The 17,485-nt window shown below is 51.6% G+C and overlaps 1 protein-coding gene and 1 pseudogene across 1 annotated transcript in view; one reads left to right on the top strand and one right to left on the bottom strand.

Annotated features, from left to right (window-relative positions):
* The window catches only part of LOC115485198 (uncharacterized), a 2,106,330-nt gene that overhangs the window by 943,594 nt on the left and 1,145,251 nt on the right, over positions 1 to 17,485 (bottom strand). Inside the window, 2 exon segments of the mRNA XM_050983901.1 lie at positions 5,994 to 6,364; positions 6,366 to 6,446. Of these exon segments, the coding sequence (XP_050839858.1) occupies positions 5,994 to 6,364; positions 6,366 to 6,446 (452 nt within the window).
* Positions 1 to 17,485, top strand: part of LOC103825013 (zinc finger protein 208-like) — a 742,626-nt pseudogene that overhangs the window by 610,956 nt on the left and 114,185 nt on the right.

Raw genomic sequence — 17,485 nt, 5'->3', positions numbered from 1 at the left:
CTGCTCCCTTGGTTCCATGGCCCTGTGCTGCTGCATTCCCCCCTCCCCTTCTCAGCCCGCCCTGCCAGCTCAGAAATGCTCCTTGGGCCTGGGCCTTGGCCAGCAGCCCCTGGGCTCAGCTCCTCTCAGCTCACCACAAACACTGTCTGCTCCAGGCACTGCTGCTGCCCAAACAGCTCCTGCTTCCTTTAGGAGCAGCCCTGGAACTGTTTGTGTTCCCTCAGTGGCACAACATCCCTGTTCTCCCAGTGCCAAAGAAAGCTGCTGGTGCCAAGTGTGGCCAGGATGAACCATGGCTGGGACTGCAGCCCCTCTCGTGGGGCCCTGCACACAGCGCTCCAAAAGGAGCCCTTGGAGCTCTCCTGGGCCAGCGACTCCCTCTGGGTGGGGCCTCTCCCAGCCGGGAACTCTCCCGTTTGCTGCACTCGGGGATCCTGGACAGCGACAGAGCCTGGGCTGATCCCCCACTGCTCCAGGCTCAGCCCTTGGCCTGCTGGGGAGATGCCAAAGCATCCACAGGGAGCATTCCCTGCCCTCAGGGGAATTTCACCCAGGTGCCTTGCACTGACTCTGTGTGTCTGTGTGCACACAGGAGTGCCTGTGCTGGGGAAATGGGGCAGAAATGCTGCTCTCTGAGGGGTCTGAGTGCCTTGCATAGCTGAGTCAGTCAGGCCTCTAAGAAGTGTTCAGTCATGAGGTATGAGCTAAGTTAAATGCTTCTGAGAGTTGTTCTTTTGCTAAGTTGTTACTTTTAGTGTAAGTTAGTAGGCAAGTTAAATACTGGTATGTGTTATATCTCTGTTAAATTGCCAAGTCATAAATTATAAGTTCAGTTGAAAACGTTTAAGTGCTGGTTTTGTCTAAATTGTGACATTTAAGATATCAGTTAAGGTTAAGGTGTAAGTTAAGTCTGGTTAAGTCTGAGCCCTGTTAAGCTTTTATCTCTTTTTTCTTTTTATTCTTGCTGTCATTGTCCTTTTTTCACACACACACGCACAGGCACAGTTCTCGGTCCATTTCTGGTTTTATTGGCTGGTTCTGTTTGGTTTTGTTGTTGCTTTGTCTCCCTGGTGTGCCAGAAGTGTCCAGTCAGGAGCAGAGTGACTCTTGTCAAGGAAATTTGTGGTGCTGTCCCTTAATATTAAATCCGGTTTTCCCTGATCCCTTGTTGGGGATTTTTTCAGCGCTCTCAAGCCCTCGTTTGTAACAGGGTGAAGGAGCCCTGGCCCAGGCTCTGGCCCTGGGGGACACGGGGATGATGCCAGGGGGTCCCTGTCCCCCTGTCCCACCTGCAGAGCCCTGGCCCCCATCCCTGTGTCGGGCTCTGGGGTTGATCTCGTGGAACATCCTCTGGGGGAGGCTGCGGCACCGGGGGCGGGGGGACCCGGGGGGACAGGGGACCCTGCTGGGCACGAGCAGGGTTGGACTGCTCTGGGGGGAGCTGTGAGGGGGGACAGGGCAGAGTGACCTCCCCAGTGACCTCACACAACCCCTGGGATGTCAAACAGCACCCTTGGGATGTCTCAGCCCACTCGGAGATGTCACACAGCACCCTTGTGATGTCACAGAGCCAGCTCTGGGATGTCACCCTGAAGTGTCATGCAGCTGCACTAAGAAGTCACAGAAGACTCTGTGATGTTAGAAAACCACCATGTGATGTCACTGTCTGTTCTGTGATGTCACAGTCTGCTCTATGATGTTACACAGCCACCTAGTGATGTCACACAGCCACCCTCTGTGATGGCAGGATTTGCTCTAAGGCCCCACACTCTTTTCTATGATGTCACAGACAGCTGTGTGATGTCACAAGCCTCTCAGTGATGTCACAAAACCCTCTCTGTGATGTCATACTTCCACTCTGTTACGTCACAGCACACACTTTGATCTCACAGCCTGCTCTGTGATGTCATACAATCCCCTCTATGATGGTGTAGCTGCTCAATGATGTCACAGAAAAGAAACTCTGTGATGTCATAGCCCAATCTGTGACCTCACACAACCCACTCTGGGCTGTCACTCAGCCCCTTGCTGACATCACAGCTGCTCTGTGCCTCTATGACACAGCCACAGAGGTGCTGCTGAGACACAGCCCCCTCTGGGACATCCCACAGCCCCTGCCAGTGCTGAGCCCCTGTGAGCTCTGTCTGTGCCCTGCTGGTGTCCCTGAGGTGCCCTGGCAGTGCCCCAGCCCTGCTGGGCTGTGCACAGGAGCTGCTCCTGCCCAGAGCTGTCTCTCTGCAGTGCTGCCCTGGTCAGGAGCTGCCTCTGGGCCAGGAGCCCAGCCCAGCTCAGCAGCACAGACACAGCACAAGGACTTGAATGACCCTCTGGGGTATTGGTGCTCTTTGCATCAGACTCAGTCCCTCAGAGTGTGCCCAAAGAACTTCTCAAGAACACAAAGTCTCTTTAACTATTAATGGGTCCCACTCATGGACACAACTCCTGTGAAAGTGTCCCCAGGTTCCAGGTAGAGCAGAATCCTGGAGGCAGTGATGACAGGTGGGGACAAGCAAGGCAAAGGTGTCTCTGGTGCTGAGCACACCTGGATGTGTTTCAGGAATGCAAAGGGCCAAGGCCTGAGCCCCAGCCCCTGCCAAGGCAGATCCTGTCCCTCCCTCAGTGCTCAGGGCTCTTCCCAGGATGGGCACTGGGATGTGGGGATGGGCAATGCCAAGGGCAGGACCATGGGGCGGCCCCTGCCAGGCTGCTGAGCAGGGACAAGGAGGCAATGAGGCCCCAGGGCTGCCAGGGTCACTTGTCCCCTCCTTGTGGCCTCAGGCCCAGGGCCAGCAGCCATGGCCAAAGTGCTGCCCAAGTTGGCTCTGTCAGGGCCCTGCAGCTGCTGCCCATCCCTGTGCCCTGTGCAGCCCAGGCTGTCCTACGGTGTCCCTGCCCTGGCCTCTGTCCCTGCAGGCTGTGCTCATCCCCCGGCTGCCCCACCTGGCTGGCCCCTTCCTTTGCTGACAGCTCTGCCTCCTGCCTGCCTCTGCCTGCCCACACAAAGCCTTGGGCTGCTCCAGGCTCCTTCTGTGGTGCAGGGGACGTGCTGCACCACAGCCCTGCCCTGGCAGGGAAATTCCTTTCTCCTCATGTCCACTCTGGGCCTCCCCAGCTGCCCTTGGTGCCATTATTTCTTTCTCTGGCTGATTTATATAATGAAGAAAAGCTCCAGCCTCTCTGAAACCACCCTTCAATTCCTCCCAGGCTACTCCTGTTCTGTCCTCGGTCTCCACATCAAGGAACCAGAGTCCTCAGCCTGTCCCTGCTGGTTCTGTGATGAGGCCTCCCAACCCCAGCTTGGGAGATCTTCAGGTCTTCTCCAAGGTCTGTGAAAATGGAAAAATAGTGATCCAAGGTATTTTCTTCCAAATCTTGCTGTGACAGAACAAGGGTCAATATCTTTTAACTGAATGGGGGTGGATTTACGTTTGTCAGAAAGGGGAAATATTTTACAGTGATGAGAGTGGAACAAAACTGCAACTGGTTTTCCAGAGAAGTGAATTCCCTATCCGAGGAATGCTCCAAGTGCAGGAGCTTTGTGCAGCCTGACCCAGTGAAACCCTCTCATCCCCAGTGACAGAATTCCTGTAGTGTGGGTTCTCTGATGTGCTGGGTGCCCTCACAACACTTCTGGCCAGAATGTCTGCTGAGGGCAGCCAGGCTGCTGCAGGGGCAGTGACCTCACAGCCATCACCATGGCAGCCCTGGCCCTGGGCCTGGCTCTGCCCTTTCCTCTGCCCCTGCCTTGTCTCTGCTGGCATCAAGAGTTTTGTCATTAATATCTTGTCCCCAAGGTGCTGGGGCCAATGGCTTCCCAGTCAGGCTCCTGGAGCAGAAGTGGCTTTTCAGAGCCCAGCCAGAAATGAGCCCTGAGGCAGCAGCTCTGCAGTGGTGCCCACCAGGCCGGGGTGCCAAGGGAGGCTTCTGGCCATGCCCTGCCAGCAGCTGCTGCTGCCAAGGTGCCTTTGGTGCCTCAGGCTCTCCCTGGCACAGCTCCCAGCACGGCACTCTGCCCTTGTGCCCGAGGCCTTCCCTGGGCTGGGGCTGGCCTGGGGCTTTTCCTGCAGTGGGACCTGCCCTGCTCATGGCACAGGAAAGGCAGTTCCTGCTGGTACAGGAGGCTCTGCCTGCAATGGGCTCCAACAACCCCAGCAGGGCCCTCTTGACTTCAAAATTGCTTCCTAGAGCAGAATATTCTAATAATTGCTATAGTTCCTATACTGTGGAGTAAATAACTCTGGTTAAGATCTCTCTGTCCAATCATGATCAGAATCATTCAGAGCTGTATTTAAATAAATTTATCTGGTATTCCATCATTAATCCTGTGGGACAAATTGCATTAAAGTTCAATTCCACCTGTCCAATCTTTGAAACCTTTGACAAATGCTGGGTCTGGAATTGGATCCAGCACCTCCCAGTCTTCTCCCTTAGTAGGAATTTTAGAAGTCCAGGGGCCCTGCAGGGGCTGTTGGGCATCATTTCTGTACCTCATTACTCAGCGGGCGTTAATCTAATAAATAAAGCTTTTGCCTGAATCACCCACTGTGCCTATGACAGGAACCCGTGTGAGTTTCTGGGACATCCCGGCTCTTTGGCAGCCTGGGGACTCCTGGGATGTCACCGTGGAGCCCCCGTAAGTGCCTGTGACAGATTGGTGCCTTTGCAGCCCAAGGTCCCCTGGGATGTCACCATGGAATGGCTGTGACTGCCTGTGACCACACGGCCCTTTACCATCCCCAGAAAGCCCTGGGGGGTCTCCATGGAGCCCCTGACTCTGCCTGTGACATTCCAGCTCTTGAAAAGCCTGGAGACTCTTGGAAAGTCCCCATGGACCCCCTCTGAGGGCCTGTGACAAATCTGATCCTCAGCAGGCAGCCATTACCAGCCTCCTGTTGCTATGGTCAGTTTCCAGGGCAACCATCACCAGCCCCCTGTTGCTTTGCTCAGTCCTTTGGCAGCTCCATGGAGACTCCATGCCAGGGGTGGTTGCCATGGACACCAGCTCAGGCCTGCAGCCAGAGCCCATTGCCATGGCAACCATTGGCAGTCCCATCCCCAGGCTCATGGGATCCCAGAACCACAGAACTGGCTGAGTTGGAAGGGACCCATCAGGATCCTCGAGTCCAACTGCTGGCCCTGCACAGGACACCCCAACAATGCCAGCCTGGGCCTGGCAGCGCTGTCCAAATGCTGCTGGAGCTCAGAGAGCCCTGGAGCTGGGACCCTTCCCTGGGGAGCCTGGGCAGGGCCCCAGCAGCCTCTGGGGAAAAACCTTTTCCTGAGATCCAACCTAAGCCTGCCCCGACTCAGCTGCAGCCGTTCCCTCCAGTCCTGTCCCTGGGCACCAGAGGGAAGAGGTTCCCACAGCCCCAGCCAGGGACCCGCTCCCAAGGCTGTTCCATGGCCACCAGGGCTGGGACCAGCTGGGATGCTCGGTTTCCACGGGCCGGGGTTCAGGAATGGGATTCCCCAATTTCCTGCTCCCGCTAAAACCGTGCTGCCCTCCCGCCTCCCATGGAAAGCACAAAAGGCAAAGATCCCAGGCTGGGATAAGAACAATTGGGAACAGCAATGAGACAAGCAACAAACAGGAACAGAAACAATGCTTATAACAGAAAAGATAAGAAAAACTATTTACAAGGAAAACTACAGCATTATTGTGACTGGCTCTTCCTGGGCATGTATTTCCTCCTGCTTGGAAAGGACCGGAGAGAGAGAGAGAGAGAGACAGTCCCTTTCCTGTCCCGGCAAGGACCTGAGGTGGGAGTCAATGTAATGACATGGCCATATATTCTTCAATCCCACATCATGTCACTGGCAGGGGCAGGAAAAGGTACAGGTGTCTTCCCAGCATGCATCATGGGGAACATGGATAACCAGGGCTCTTCCTAATGTGAGTCCTTCCAATAGGGGATGAAGCTGGAGCAGTGCATGCAGTGCACTGCAGTGGGGGTATTCGCAGGGCTTCCCTTATCGGTGCCTCCGTTGGTGTTTGGTCAAGTCAGAGCTCCGGGTGAAGCTCTTCCCACACTGGGAACACTCATAGGGCCTCTCCCCGGTGTGGATGCGCCGGTGCCTGTTGAGTGTGAAGTTGTGCTTGAAGCCCTTCCCACAGTCAGGGCAGCGGAAGGGCCTCTCCTCTGTGTGAATCCGCTCATGAAGGAGGAGACTGGAGCTGGTGTGAAACCTCTTCTGGCATTTGGGGCACTCGTAGGGCCTCTCCCCAGTGTGGATGCGTTGGTGGGTGATGAGTGTGGATCTGCAGCTGAAGCCCTTCCCACATTCCCCACATTCATAGGCCCATTCCCCAGTGTGGATCATCTGGTGGCGGATCAGGTCAGAGCTCTGCCTGAAGCTCTTCCCACTCCAAACACTTGTAACGCTTCTCCCCATCATGAAGCTGCTCATGGGCCGCCAGCTCTGAGCTCCGGCTGAAGCTCTGCCTACTTTCCTGCCTCAGGGTGGGTCTTTCCTCCTCAGAGCACCCTGGGCTGGGTTTGGAGCCTGCCCTCCTGCAGGATCTCCAGGGATTTTCCTCTCCATTGGATTTCTGTGCTGTGGAGTCACTCAAAACGGCCTCTTCCACAAGGTTCTGCTGCAGGGATTTGTCCTCTCTAGTTTCCATCCTCAGCTCCTTGTCTGGGGAAGGAAGGACAAGGAGAGGATGGGATTTACCTTTGTGCCAGAAGAAAGGTGAAGGAGATCCCCACAGTGCATCCCCAGAAGGACAGCGATGGCACCATGGTTGTCCTGCAGCCAGGGGCCATGCTGGGCTGGGAAATGGAGCAGGAGAGAGGGGGATAGGGGCACTGACTTCTTCCTCACCTGCCTGGGTGTCCCAGAGCATCTTCCTCTTCCTCACAGCCTCCCCCTCCATCCAGTCAAGGTTAGGGAATGGGAAATCCTGGTTTGGGGAAAAATACAATGCATGAGCACATTGGGTTAGGAGGTTCCTCTCGCCCAAGTCCATCTCTTGTGTTGCAGCTTATCCACAACGAGCCTCTGTGAGCAACCTGCACTCCCAGAGCCCAGAGCACACTTGCTTATCCTGCTGATGGACAAGGCCAGAGACAGATCTTTGTAGAAGGCTCCAAACACAGTTTACAGCAATGCAGGCGATCCAGGGACAGAGACAAAATGGGGCTGAGGACACGGGGTTATATAGGCGGGAAGGGGCGGATCTCAGGGTCAAGGACCAATGGGAACTGAGCACAAGTGGTGCAGAGGAGGGGCAGCCAACTGGGGAACCAATGAGGTAACAGGGGCGGAGCACTGCAGTAAACCGGGACCAATAGGGGACAAGAGAGGAGAGAACATTCTAGGGGAGGTACATATAACGAAAAACCAGGATTGAACTGGGTGACACCAATGAAGCCTGCTGCATTAACATGAGCCTGGAAATGCTGATGGCTGACACCATTGTACTCAGAGGGGTGTCTCTCTTTGACCCTGGTCACCTTTGCCCTGAGATATTACAGCTCCAGTGTTGGGCACCTGGACCTTCACACTCTAGAACTCACCGGGAATCTGGTGCCCCTGTAAACCAACAAAACACCAAGATTCAGTCCCCAAAAATACACAAATGACCAAGATTCAGCAAAAGCACCCAACCCTGAGTTTCCCCTCTCTGGTCTCTCCACTTTGGGCTTTGAGTTGCTGCGGGTAAAGTTTGTATTGGTGTTCCCCCCTCTGGGCTGCTGGGGCTCCTGGCAATTCCACAGGTTTCCCTTCTCTGGGCTCATCACTTTGGCATCACAGGCGTCCCAGCACTGTCCGGGGTCAGCACTGTCCGGAGTCCCTGTTTAAGGGCCCTGGGGTATCCATGGATCCTCCCTGCCCATGCTCGCAACATGTCCAGCCTTCTGGAGCACCCCCAGCTCTCGCATCGCTCGTTTCTGCTCCCCCCACTGCCGGTTTCCCTGCCAGCCCTGCTGGTGCCGGGCGATCCCCACGTGGCTCTGGGCTGACAGTGCAGCCCCTGGGCCGGGCAGAGGCAGCCCCAGCACGGGGGAACGCTGCATCCTCTGCTGCCTCGGCAGCCGCGCCCAGCCCCGGGCACGGAGCTCCGGCAGCCCCTGCCGCCCCCTGCCCAGGGAGCCCCAGGGACCCCCGCAGCCAGGGCTGGCTCTGAGCGAGGCGGCCCCCGAGCCCGGCTGCGGGGCCAGAGGGGCACGGCGGGCCCGGAACCTCTGTGCCAGCGCTTCCCCCGCTCTCGCTCAGCCTTTTCCCGGCCCGGCCCCCCGAGCCCCGCCCGGCCCCGCATGGCCACGGCCAGAACGTTCCCCTCGGAGCCCGCTGCGGACACGGCCGGGCCGGCCACACGGACCCGCCTGCGCCGGGGGCCCACGGGCCGCCGAGCGCTCCCTGGGCCGCCCGGGACTCGGCCCCGAGGCCAGAGCTCTGTTCGGGGTCTCCCGGCCCCAGGGGCGGCTCCGGGCCCGCCCGGCCACTCCCAGCTCCCACAGCCCGCCCGGGGCCGCCAACAAAACATCCCAACAGCAAATCCACAAACCAACCACTGCCACCCTGTCCTGCTGTGCCTTCCCAGGGACCCCAACCCGCGGCAATGCCCCGGGACAAAAAGCTGCTCCAGCCGAGCCCCTTGGAACCCCCACCTGCGGCCCGTCCCTGGCACACCGATCCCGGCAGCTGCCCCGCTCTCGCAGCTGCGGCTCTGGAGTAGGGAGGCTCTGCGGGACCCCCGGGCTGGGCCCCCTCCCAGCCCGTGCCCGCCCCGCACCTTCAGCAAGTCACAGACAGGGGAACGCTGGGGCTGTCACTGCTGGGGTGTCACACACAGGGAACGCTGGGGCTGTCACTGCTGGGTTGTCACACACTTTTAAGAAGGTGTGGAGAGTTTTAAGTTCACCTCTGAATCTACTTTTCTCCAGGCTAATCAACCCCAGCTCCCTCAGCAACTCCTCACAGGGCTTTCATTCCAAGCCCCTCCCCAGCCTTGTTGCCCTTCTCTGGACACGCTCCAGACCCTCCATGTCCTTTCTAAATTGGGGGCCCAGAACTGAACACAGCACTCGAGGTACGGTGCCTGTACGGGGGAAGAATGCCAAGTACACCAGTGCCAAGTACAGGGGAAGAATGACCTCCCTGCTCCTGCTGACCACACCATTCCTGATCCAGGCCAGGACCATTGGCTTTCTTGGCCACCAGGGCACACTGCTGGCTCATGTCCAGCTGGCTGTCAGTCAGTACCCCCAGGTCCCTTTGTGCCTGGGCACTGTCCAGACACACCGTCCCCATCCCATAGCATTGCAGGGGGTTATTGTGGCCAAAAGGCGGGACCGGGCACTTGGACTTATTAAACTTCATCCTATTGGACTCTTTCCCATCCCTCCAACTGTTCCAGGTTTCCCTGCAGAGCCCTCCTACCTTCCAGCAGATGGACACACGCTGCCAGCTTAGTGTCATCAGCAGATTTACTAATGAAAGCCTCAATCCCCTCATCCATGTCATCAATAAAAATATTGAGCAGAGCTGGCCCCAGCACAGAGCCCTGAGGGACACCCCTGGTGCCTGGCTGCCAGCTGGATGCAGCCCCGCTCACCAGCACTCTCTGGGCCGGCCATCCAGCCAGTTCTGAACCCAGCACAGAGTGCTCCTGTCCCAGCCTGGGGCTGCAGCTTTTCTAGGAGTGTGCTGTGGGAGACAGTGCCAAAGGCCTTGCTGGAGTCCAAATAGACACATCCACAGCCTCTCCTGCATCCACCAGGAGCATCACCTGGTCACAAAAGGAGACCAGGTTGGTCAAACACGACCTACCCCTTCTAAACCCCTGCTGGCTGGGTCTGACACCCTGGCCATCCTGTAAGTGCTGGGTGATGACACTCAGTATAAACTGTTCCATCATCTCACCAAGTCAGATCTCATCTCAGACTGACTGGCCTATAATTACCAGGATCCTCCTTCCCACCCTTGTTGTGCATGGGTGTCACATTGGGCAGCTTCCAGTCATCTGGAACCTCCCCAGTGAGCCAGAACTGCTGGTAATTGATGGAGAGTGGTTTGGCAAGCTCATCTGCCAGCTCCCTCATCACCTTGGGGTGGATCCCATCTGGTCCCATGGATTTATGAACATCCAAGCAGCTCAGGAGTTCCTGGACTTCCTCCCCCTGGATCACAGGAGCCCATTCTGCTCCCTGACACCATCTACCAGCCCAGGAGGACAGCTGTCCTGAGGACAAGCCATCTACCCACCAAAGACTGAGGCAAAGAAGGCATTAAGCACCCCTGCCTTCTCCTCATCTGCCATTACTAAGTTCCCTCCCTCATTCAATAGAGAAGAAAGTTTGGTCTTACCCTTCCTTTTGCCATTAATGTATTTATAAAAACATTTTTTATTATCCTTTTCAGAAGTTGCCAAATTAGGTTCGAACTGAGCTTTGGCCTCCCTAATTTTTTTATTATGTGCCCTAGCAACCCCCTTAAATACTTCCTGGGAGACCTGACCCTTATTCCAAAAATTATATATCCTCTTTTTATTTCTAAGTTTCTTCAAAACCTCATAGCCCATCCAGGCTGGATGTTTGACTCGTTGACTCATCTTTTGGCACACAGGGACAGTTGGTTCTTGTGCTCTCAAGATCTCTGCTTTGAAGCATGCCCCCCTTCCTGAACTCCTTTGTTTTTAAGGGCTGCTTCCCAAGAAACTCTCTGAATAAGTCTCCTGAATAGACCAAAGTCTGCCCTTATGGAAGTCCAATGTAAAAGTCTTATTGATGTTCCTCCTGACTTCAATAAATACTGAGAATTCTATAATCTTGTGATCACTCTGCTCCAAGCGGCCTCCATCTCCAACCACATCTCCCACCAGCCTATCTCTATTCCCAAACAACAAGTCCAACACAGTCCCTCCCCTGGTGGGCTCACTCACCAGCTGTGACAAAAAGTTGTCCTCCACACACTCTACAACTTTACTGAAATGCCTTTTTTCACCTGTATTAAGTTCCCAGCAAATGTCCAGCAGGTTGAAAGCACCTACAAGAACAAGAGCTGATGAACCTGAAACATTCTCTAGCTGCTCATAGAATGAGTTGTCCACCTCTTCTTCCTGGTTGGGTGGGCGATAACAGACTCCCAGTAGGATGTCAGCCTTGTTGGCCTTCCCCTTAAGTCTTACCCATAGACATTTAATTTTATCATCATTAGTTTTAACACCCATAGCATCAAATCTCTCCCTAATATAAAGGGCCACCCCTCCACCTCTTCTCCCTTTCCTGTCTTTCCTGAAGAGCTTGTAGCCTGTTGAGGATTTGTTGCAGATTGAGGAGTTTTTGAGAAACAATGGCCATATTCAGCCAATGCACAATCCAGCCTGCTTGGGATAATGGACAATGGACATGTTCACAAACAATAATGGACATATTCAGAAAATGGAGTTGGTAGAGCCTTGGAAAAGATACAAGAAGAGTCAACTGGACTCAGCAAGTTTGTCAGTGAGCTTGGGAAAGTGAGGAAAAAGACAGTTCATGGGTGGGACAGAAAACCACAGCCAGACACGTGAAAAGTTAGATGATCCCATCAGCACCCTATCTTAGACACGTGAACAGCTAGGCCTGGCCAAGCATGCATTAGCTAGAGACGTGTGGACAGTAGAGAATTATTATAAATACAGTCTGTTTAGGGATAATAAATTTGGCTTCACTGGATCATATTGGTTGTGGTGTGATGTTCCTGAACCTCCACATCCCGCACTTTTCCCCCCACATTTCTGGTGGAGAATTGCAGGGCAACCCTGAGAGGGACTCAAGGACGGCAATTTGGCTGCAGTGCACAGGATCAGAGCCAGCCCTTGAGGAGCAGAGAAGCCGGCTGAAAGTATCCTCACTGCCCCAGTGAGAGGAAAAGGTTACTGGAGCTCCAGTCCTGGATATCCTGAATCTCGCCCTGATCAGGGTGAGCGGCTGGGGAGGAGATGGGGTCTGAACAGGAAAGGGAAGGTGTTCAGAAACTCCTCCAACATATCCTCTCTAAGAGAGAACATAAGTATGATGCTTCCAATTTGAAGGGGCTATTACACTGGGCTTGGGAACATAATCTCATAGCAGGAGCACAGGGTGCTTTTGAGATTTTGACATGGGAAGCTGTGGGGCGAAGGTTATGGGACTGCATTGCATCCGGGGGAATGAGGCAAAAGAGGCATCTTGTGGGAACTCAGCGCATCACCTCGGATGCTCTGAGTCCAGGGAGACCCCTTGGGGGCTCAGAAGTCCTGGAATGTAGCCAAAGGCACCTGGTGGCTTGATTTTGACCCTTCAAGGGTCGTGCTATCAAAGCATGAGGATAGGAAGTTTCAGAGGTTTGAATGGTGTAGGGCAGGTGTTTTTATAGAATAGAATATAGGTTTTAAGATTTTGGTACAGGGGGGTCTAATGGAGGCAAGATGGAGGATTCAGGCCCGACCTCGTGGCTTTTCTCTTCTTCTTGTCATCCATCTTCTCTGTGATGTGTGCATTTTAGATTGGTTCATACTAAAGGTACACTGTTTAATAAAGGTGATGGGTATTGGAGAAAAATGGTAAATATCGTGTACGTAATTATCAGTATAAGAATGTGCGACCGCCCTAAAGGGGCAGAGAGTGCTTGTGGCTGCCTGCTGGTCAGATCTCGGCTGGGCAGAACAAAAACCTTAGAGATAAGCTTTAATAAACAACCTGAAGACTGAACTATAGAGGAGTCCAGACTCGTCTGTTCATCGCGGGCTGCCTGCGAACCGTCCCACGCGAGCCACCCACGCATGTCCGACAGAGACACACAGCCGATCGAACAGCATCTAAGTATGCAACTTTGTGGAAAATCATCATAGAAGCTTTACAAGGTTTAAAGGCAGAGAGGAAAGCTGCTTCTGCAGCTTGTGCTGCCTTTGCCTCTGAGCCAGAAAAACCTCAGGCATTCGCAGTAACTTCAGTTCAGCCACTGTTTTCTACAACCTTAGATATTCTCACAACCCCTCAGCTCAGCATCGAGCATTACACCAACTGCTCCTCCAGCTGCTAGTGAGAAAGAGGAAGCTGTTGCCTCTTCAGTGGTGTTGGTCTGCAGACCAAAGGATACTTGCACTTGCAGTGAAAAAAGTTCTTAAGGTTTGTTAGTCTGCAGAACAAAGGACAGTTGTACTCAGAGTGAAAAAATTGCTGATAACAGTAACTTAGAGACTAAACATGCTGTAAAGGATAAGGAAAGAGATGTTATGAATAATACTTCCATTGAAGAGGATTTAAGGTCTCTTATGGACAATTTACAAAAATTGGTAATTCAACAAAAGGATTCAGTTGTCCCTAAAAGAGACTATTCTTTTGAAAAAATGGATCTACCTATGATTGTGGGTTCAGGCAGACAATCAGGAAAGCGGGTAACTCCTTTTCATGTTGTCTCTGAGCCAGCATCCCAGCTGGTTATACGAAATCCTCCCTCTCATGCTGTAAAGGATGTGGAATTAGAATTGGAATGTGACCCTGAAATAGAAGCAGCGCAGAAACGCAAGTGGCAGGGGGTTATTACAGAAGCGATTATAAAAGGGACTTTTCTCACAAATGATATACAGGCTTTTCCTGTAGTAACTAATGCTGCAGGTAGAGTTTGGGAACCTTTTGATTGGAAGACTTTAGAAGGGTAAGAAATGCAGTCTCACAATTTGGTTTAAAATCCCAGCTTGCACAGTCACTGCTGCAGTATAATTTTACCTCTAACATATTTATTCCAGCTGATGTGTATACCCTAATCAGGCTTATAATGCCACCCCACCAGCAGATGATGTTCCATAAAAGCTGGGAGGAAAAGTGTGCCCAGGAAGCAGCAAAGCCTCGGGCACAGGATGATCCTTTGTATGGTTTAACAGCACAAGAGTTACTTGGCAAAGGGCCCTGGGCTACTGCCTCTGCCCAGGCTCGGAGCATTGACAAAGTTTTACAGATGAGCCAACAATTAGCCTATAATGCTCTTCTTGCACTTCCTGATGGATTATACACTAAGGCTTTTACACAAATTCGCCAAAGAGAGAATGAGGACTTTGATAAATTTGTGGACAGATTGCATGAGGCTATTTATGATCATCCTGATTTGGACCCAGACACAAAGGTGAAATTGTTTAATATGCTGGCTTTTGACAATGCTAATGATAAAACTCAGCAGATTTTGGGTACATTAAAGAAGGGAGTTGATGTTACAGAAATGCTGGAACTGATGGCTAGGACTACAGAAAGGGAAAAGGCATCCTATGTAGCTGCTGCAGTTCAAGATGCAGTAAAACCACTGATTTCTAAACTGGAAAAGAAAGCAGAAGGGAAAGAACATTAAGTGCTTTGGATGTGGTAAAATCGGGTATGTTCAGAGTCAGTGTCGCTTTTCAGCGGTGGAAAGGAAAAAAAAGGAAAAAAAAACAGGTAAGGAGAGGCTGGATAGCTCAGCCTCCCACCGAGGACTCTACGCACTCAGATCGTCAACAGCCGGAAGTGCCAGACTGAATTTGGACACCGCAGTAGACGTCACCATCACAGACTCTGCTGTACACCTGATAGACACCAATGTAAAAGGACCTTGGGGGTGGGCTTAGTGCTTTTTTGTTAGGGAGATCATCTGCCAGTAAAAAGGGTTGGATATAACCCCTGGGGTTATTGATGCGGACTATCAAGGGGTTGTTAAATTATGGTTAGAACATTTTTCCCTCCTGTATCTATTCCCAAAGGTTCACAAATTGCTCAGCTTGTTCCTTTTAAGTCTTGTGTCCCCTGTGCAGATGACAAGGAGAGGGAAACAGGAAGCTTTGGTTCCACAGGTAACCCAGAAGTATATTGGGCCATGGACATCACAAGAGGTAAACCAAACCAACAGGTAACCCTGACACATCCTAATGGTGATTCTATTACTGAAAAACTCACAATTGACACTGGAGCAGATGTAGCCATCATATCAAACATATTTTTGGCCTAAAGATTGGGCATTAGTTAACCCTACTTTAGGTATTGTAGGTATGGGAAGGACTCAGGGGACTCAAATGAGCAAAGATGTAATTACCTTTACCTTCCCAGGTGGACTCTGGATAAGAGACAGCAGGGGGCCTTGGATCACATTGCCACAAAGGTTGCTACATCACATGCACATCGTCTGATCAAGGATGTTCCAGTTCAATTGATGGTCATCAATCAGAGCAAGGAGGATGACTACTTTGCCAAGCATCCTTTCGCCTTAATTTGTCAATGGGTTAAAACTTGGGCTAATCCCTTAGTTCTTTTGGAATGGGTGTTTTTACCTGTAAAACAGTCTAGAACTATTACCACTCGATTGGAAATTTTTGCTCATTTAATTATGAAGGGTAGGGGGAGAATTTTGGAAGTCTGGGGACATGAACCGTATGCAATTGTAGTATCACTGGCTAACTGGTATCTTGAATGGGGAATTAGACACTCTGTTTCTTTTCAGATAGCTTTGGCTGGGTGTGATGGTAAAGTTCACAACACTTACCCATGACACCGGGTGTTATCTTTATTGGAGCATCAGCGTCTGGAGGACAGACCCTGGAGATCTGACTGTCCAGTATCTGGGCAGACAGTATTTACAGATGCAGGTAAAAGGTCAAAAAGGGCTGCCTGCACTTGGCAGCAGGACAAAGTGTGGAAAAAGCATGTCATTTTTGGAGAGTCAAAAGATACATTGCAGACATTAAAATTGAAAGGAAAAAAAATTGTGATTTGGGCTTTTGAAAATTGGAAAAATGAGGCCATTAACATTGCTTCTGATTCACTTTATGTAGATGGCTGTGTCCAACGCCTTGAAAGAGCAGTACTCAAGGAGGTGAGTAATAAGCATTTGTATTCCCTTTTAAGCCAATTGTCTAAAAACCTAAATCAATGACAGCAGGAATACTTTATTACTCATATTTGAAGTCATCAAGCTCTCCCTGGTCTGTCTGAAGGTAACGCTCGAGCTGATCGGTTGGTAGCCACTGTCTGGCCAATGCCAAACCCTGATAAATTTCAGCAGGCTACAGCTTCCCATGCTTTTCTTCATCAATCTGCTAAAATGTTAGTTAAACAATTTGGTGTTCCCTTTACTGATACTTCTGGTATTGTGAGATCCTGTCCTGGTTGTCAACAAGATGGCATTGGTTTAGGCACTGGTGTTAACCCTAGGGGTACTGAACCTTTGCAATTGTGGCAAATGGATGTAACTCATGTAGCAGAATTTGGTCCAAAAAAGTTTGTACATGTTTGCATTGATACCTATTCTTGTGTTATATGGGCTACTCCCTTAACAGGTGAGGCAGCACGTCATGTTGAAAAACATTTGTACAATTGCTTTGCCATATTAGGTGTCCCCTTAGCAATCAAGACTGACAATGGTCCTGCTTACTGTTCCTTAGGATTCAAGCGTTTCTGTAATTTATGGGGTATTCAACATGACACTGGTATTCCTCACAACCCTACTGGTCAGGCAATTATTGAGTGTGTTCATCAGACATTCAAGGGCATGCTGCAAAAACAAAAAGGGGGAACTACAGGGTTATCCCCTGAGGAAAAAACAACTGAAGTCATCTTTGTGCTTAATTAACTTAGAACAACAGGGGATAGGGAAGACCTGCCTATTCTTGTGCATCACGCCCTCACACATAATCCTAGGGAGGAATTGCCTGACGGTACTCAGGTCATGTTCAAAAGCCCAGAAACAGGAGTGTGGGAAGGACCAGCTACAGTAAAACTAAAAGGCAGAGGTTATATGTGCTTACTTACAGATAAAGGCATTCATTGGATCCCAGCCAAGTGGGTGAAGCCCTATCTGAAACCACCGTCATCAACCCATGCTGTGTCCAGAGGCGGAGAGTCAGCGAAAGCACCGATTCCAGACAGTCCTGAATCCACTTCTCCAACACCTGACAGCTGAACAATGATCGGAGTATCTACCAAGTGTGCTGGAGTATGCTGAGGAAGTACTAGCAACTCCACATAGGCTTAACATACACCTTCGGATCCATTTCGTACCTGCTTAATTGGAGTTCCATTAGACACAACGGAAGAATTTGGAAAATGGACCAGAGCTCAAATTTATGATAACTTAAGTAACGCCTGGTCAAATTGGTGTACTAATCAAAATGGAATAATCACAGAAAATTGATGTGAAAAAAAAAATCCCTAGAAATCCTTTAGGAGCTCAGGCATTTAAAATCACTGAAAATTTAAACACTACAAGTCAGGAGCCACAGGAGCTGGATATTCTGGGATCAGTGCCATGAAATTATTGTTTGTTCTTTGAGTACTTCAAGGGCAGAGAGCTGATTAGGGAGAGGTCAGGAAAGCCCGGAGATGACAGCACTTGGATATCTCCTGTTTCTTCATGGTATTACAATACCACGGCACACTGTGCCAACTGGACACGGTCTGTGCCCTTAAAACAAAAATCAGCAAGCATGTTGCCTCCTGGCGTTTTTCTCATTTGTGGAGACAGAGCTTGGCCTGCAATTCCTCAGAAAGCATTAGAG

Source organism: Serinus canaria, chromosome 25 (genome assembly GCF_022539315.1).
Source record: "Serinus canaria isolate serCan28SL12 chromosome 25, serCan2020, whole genome shotgun sequence".
NCBI classification, from domain to species: domain Eukaryota; kingdom Metazoa; phylum Chordata; class Aves; order Passeriformes; family Fringillidae; genus Serinus; species Serinus canaria.
Note: the sequence above shows the minus strand (reverse complement) of the source record. Positions and strands in the feature narration are given on the sequence as shown.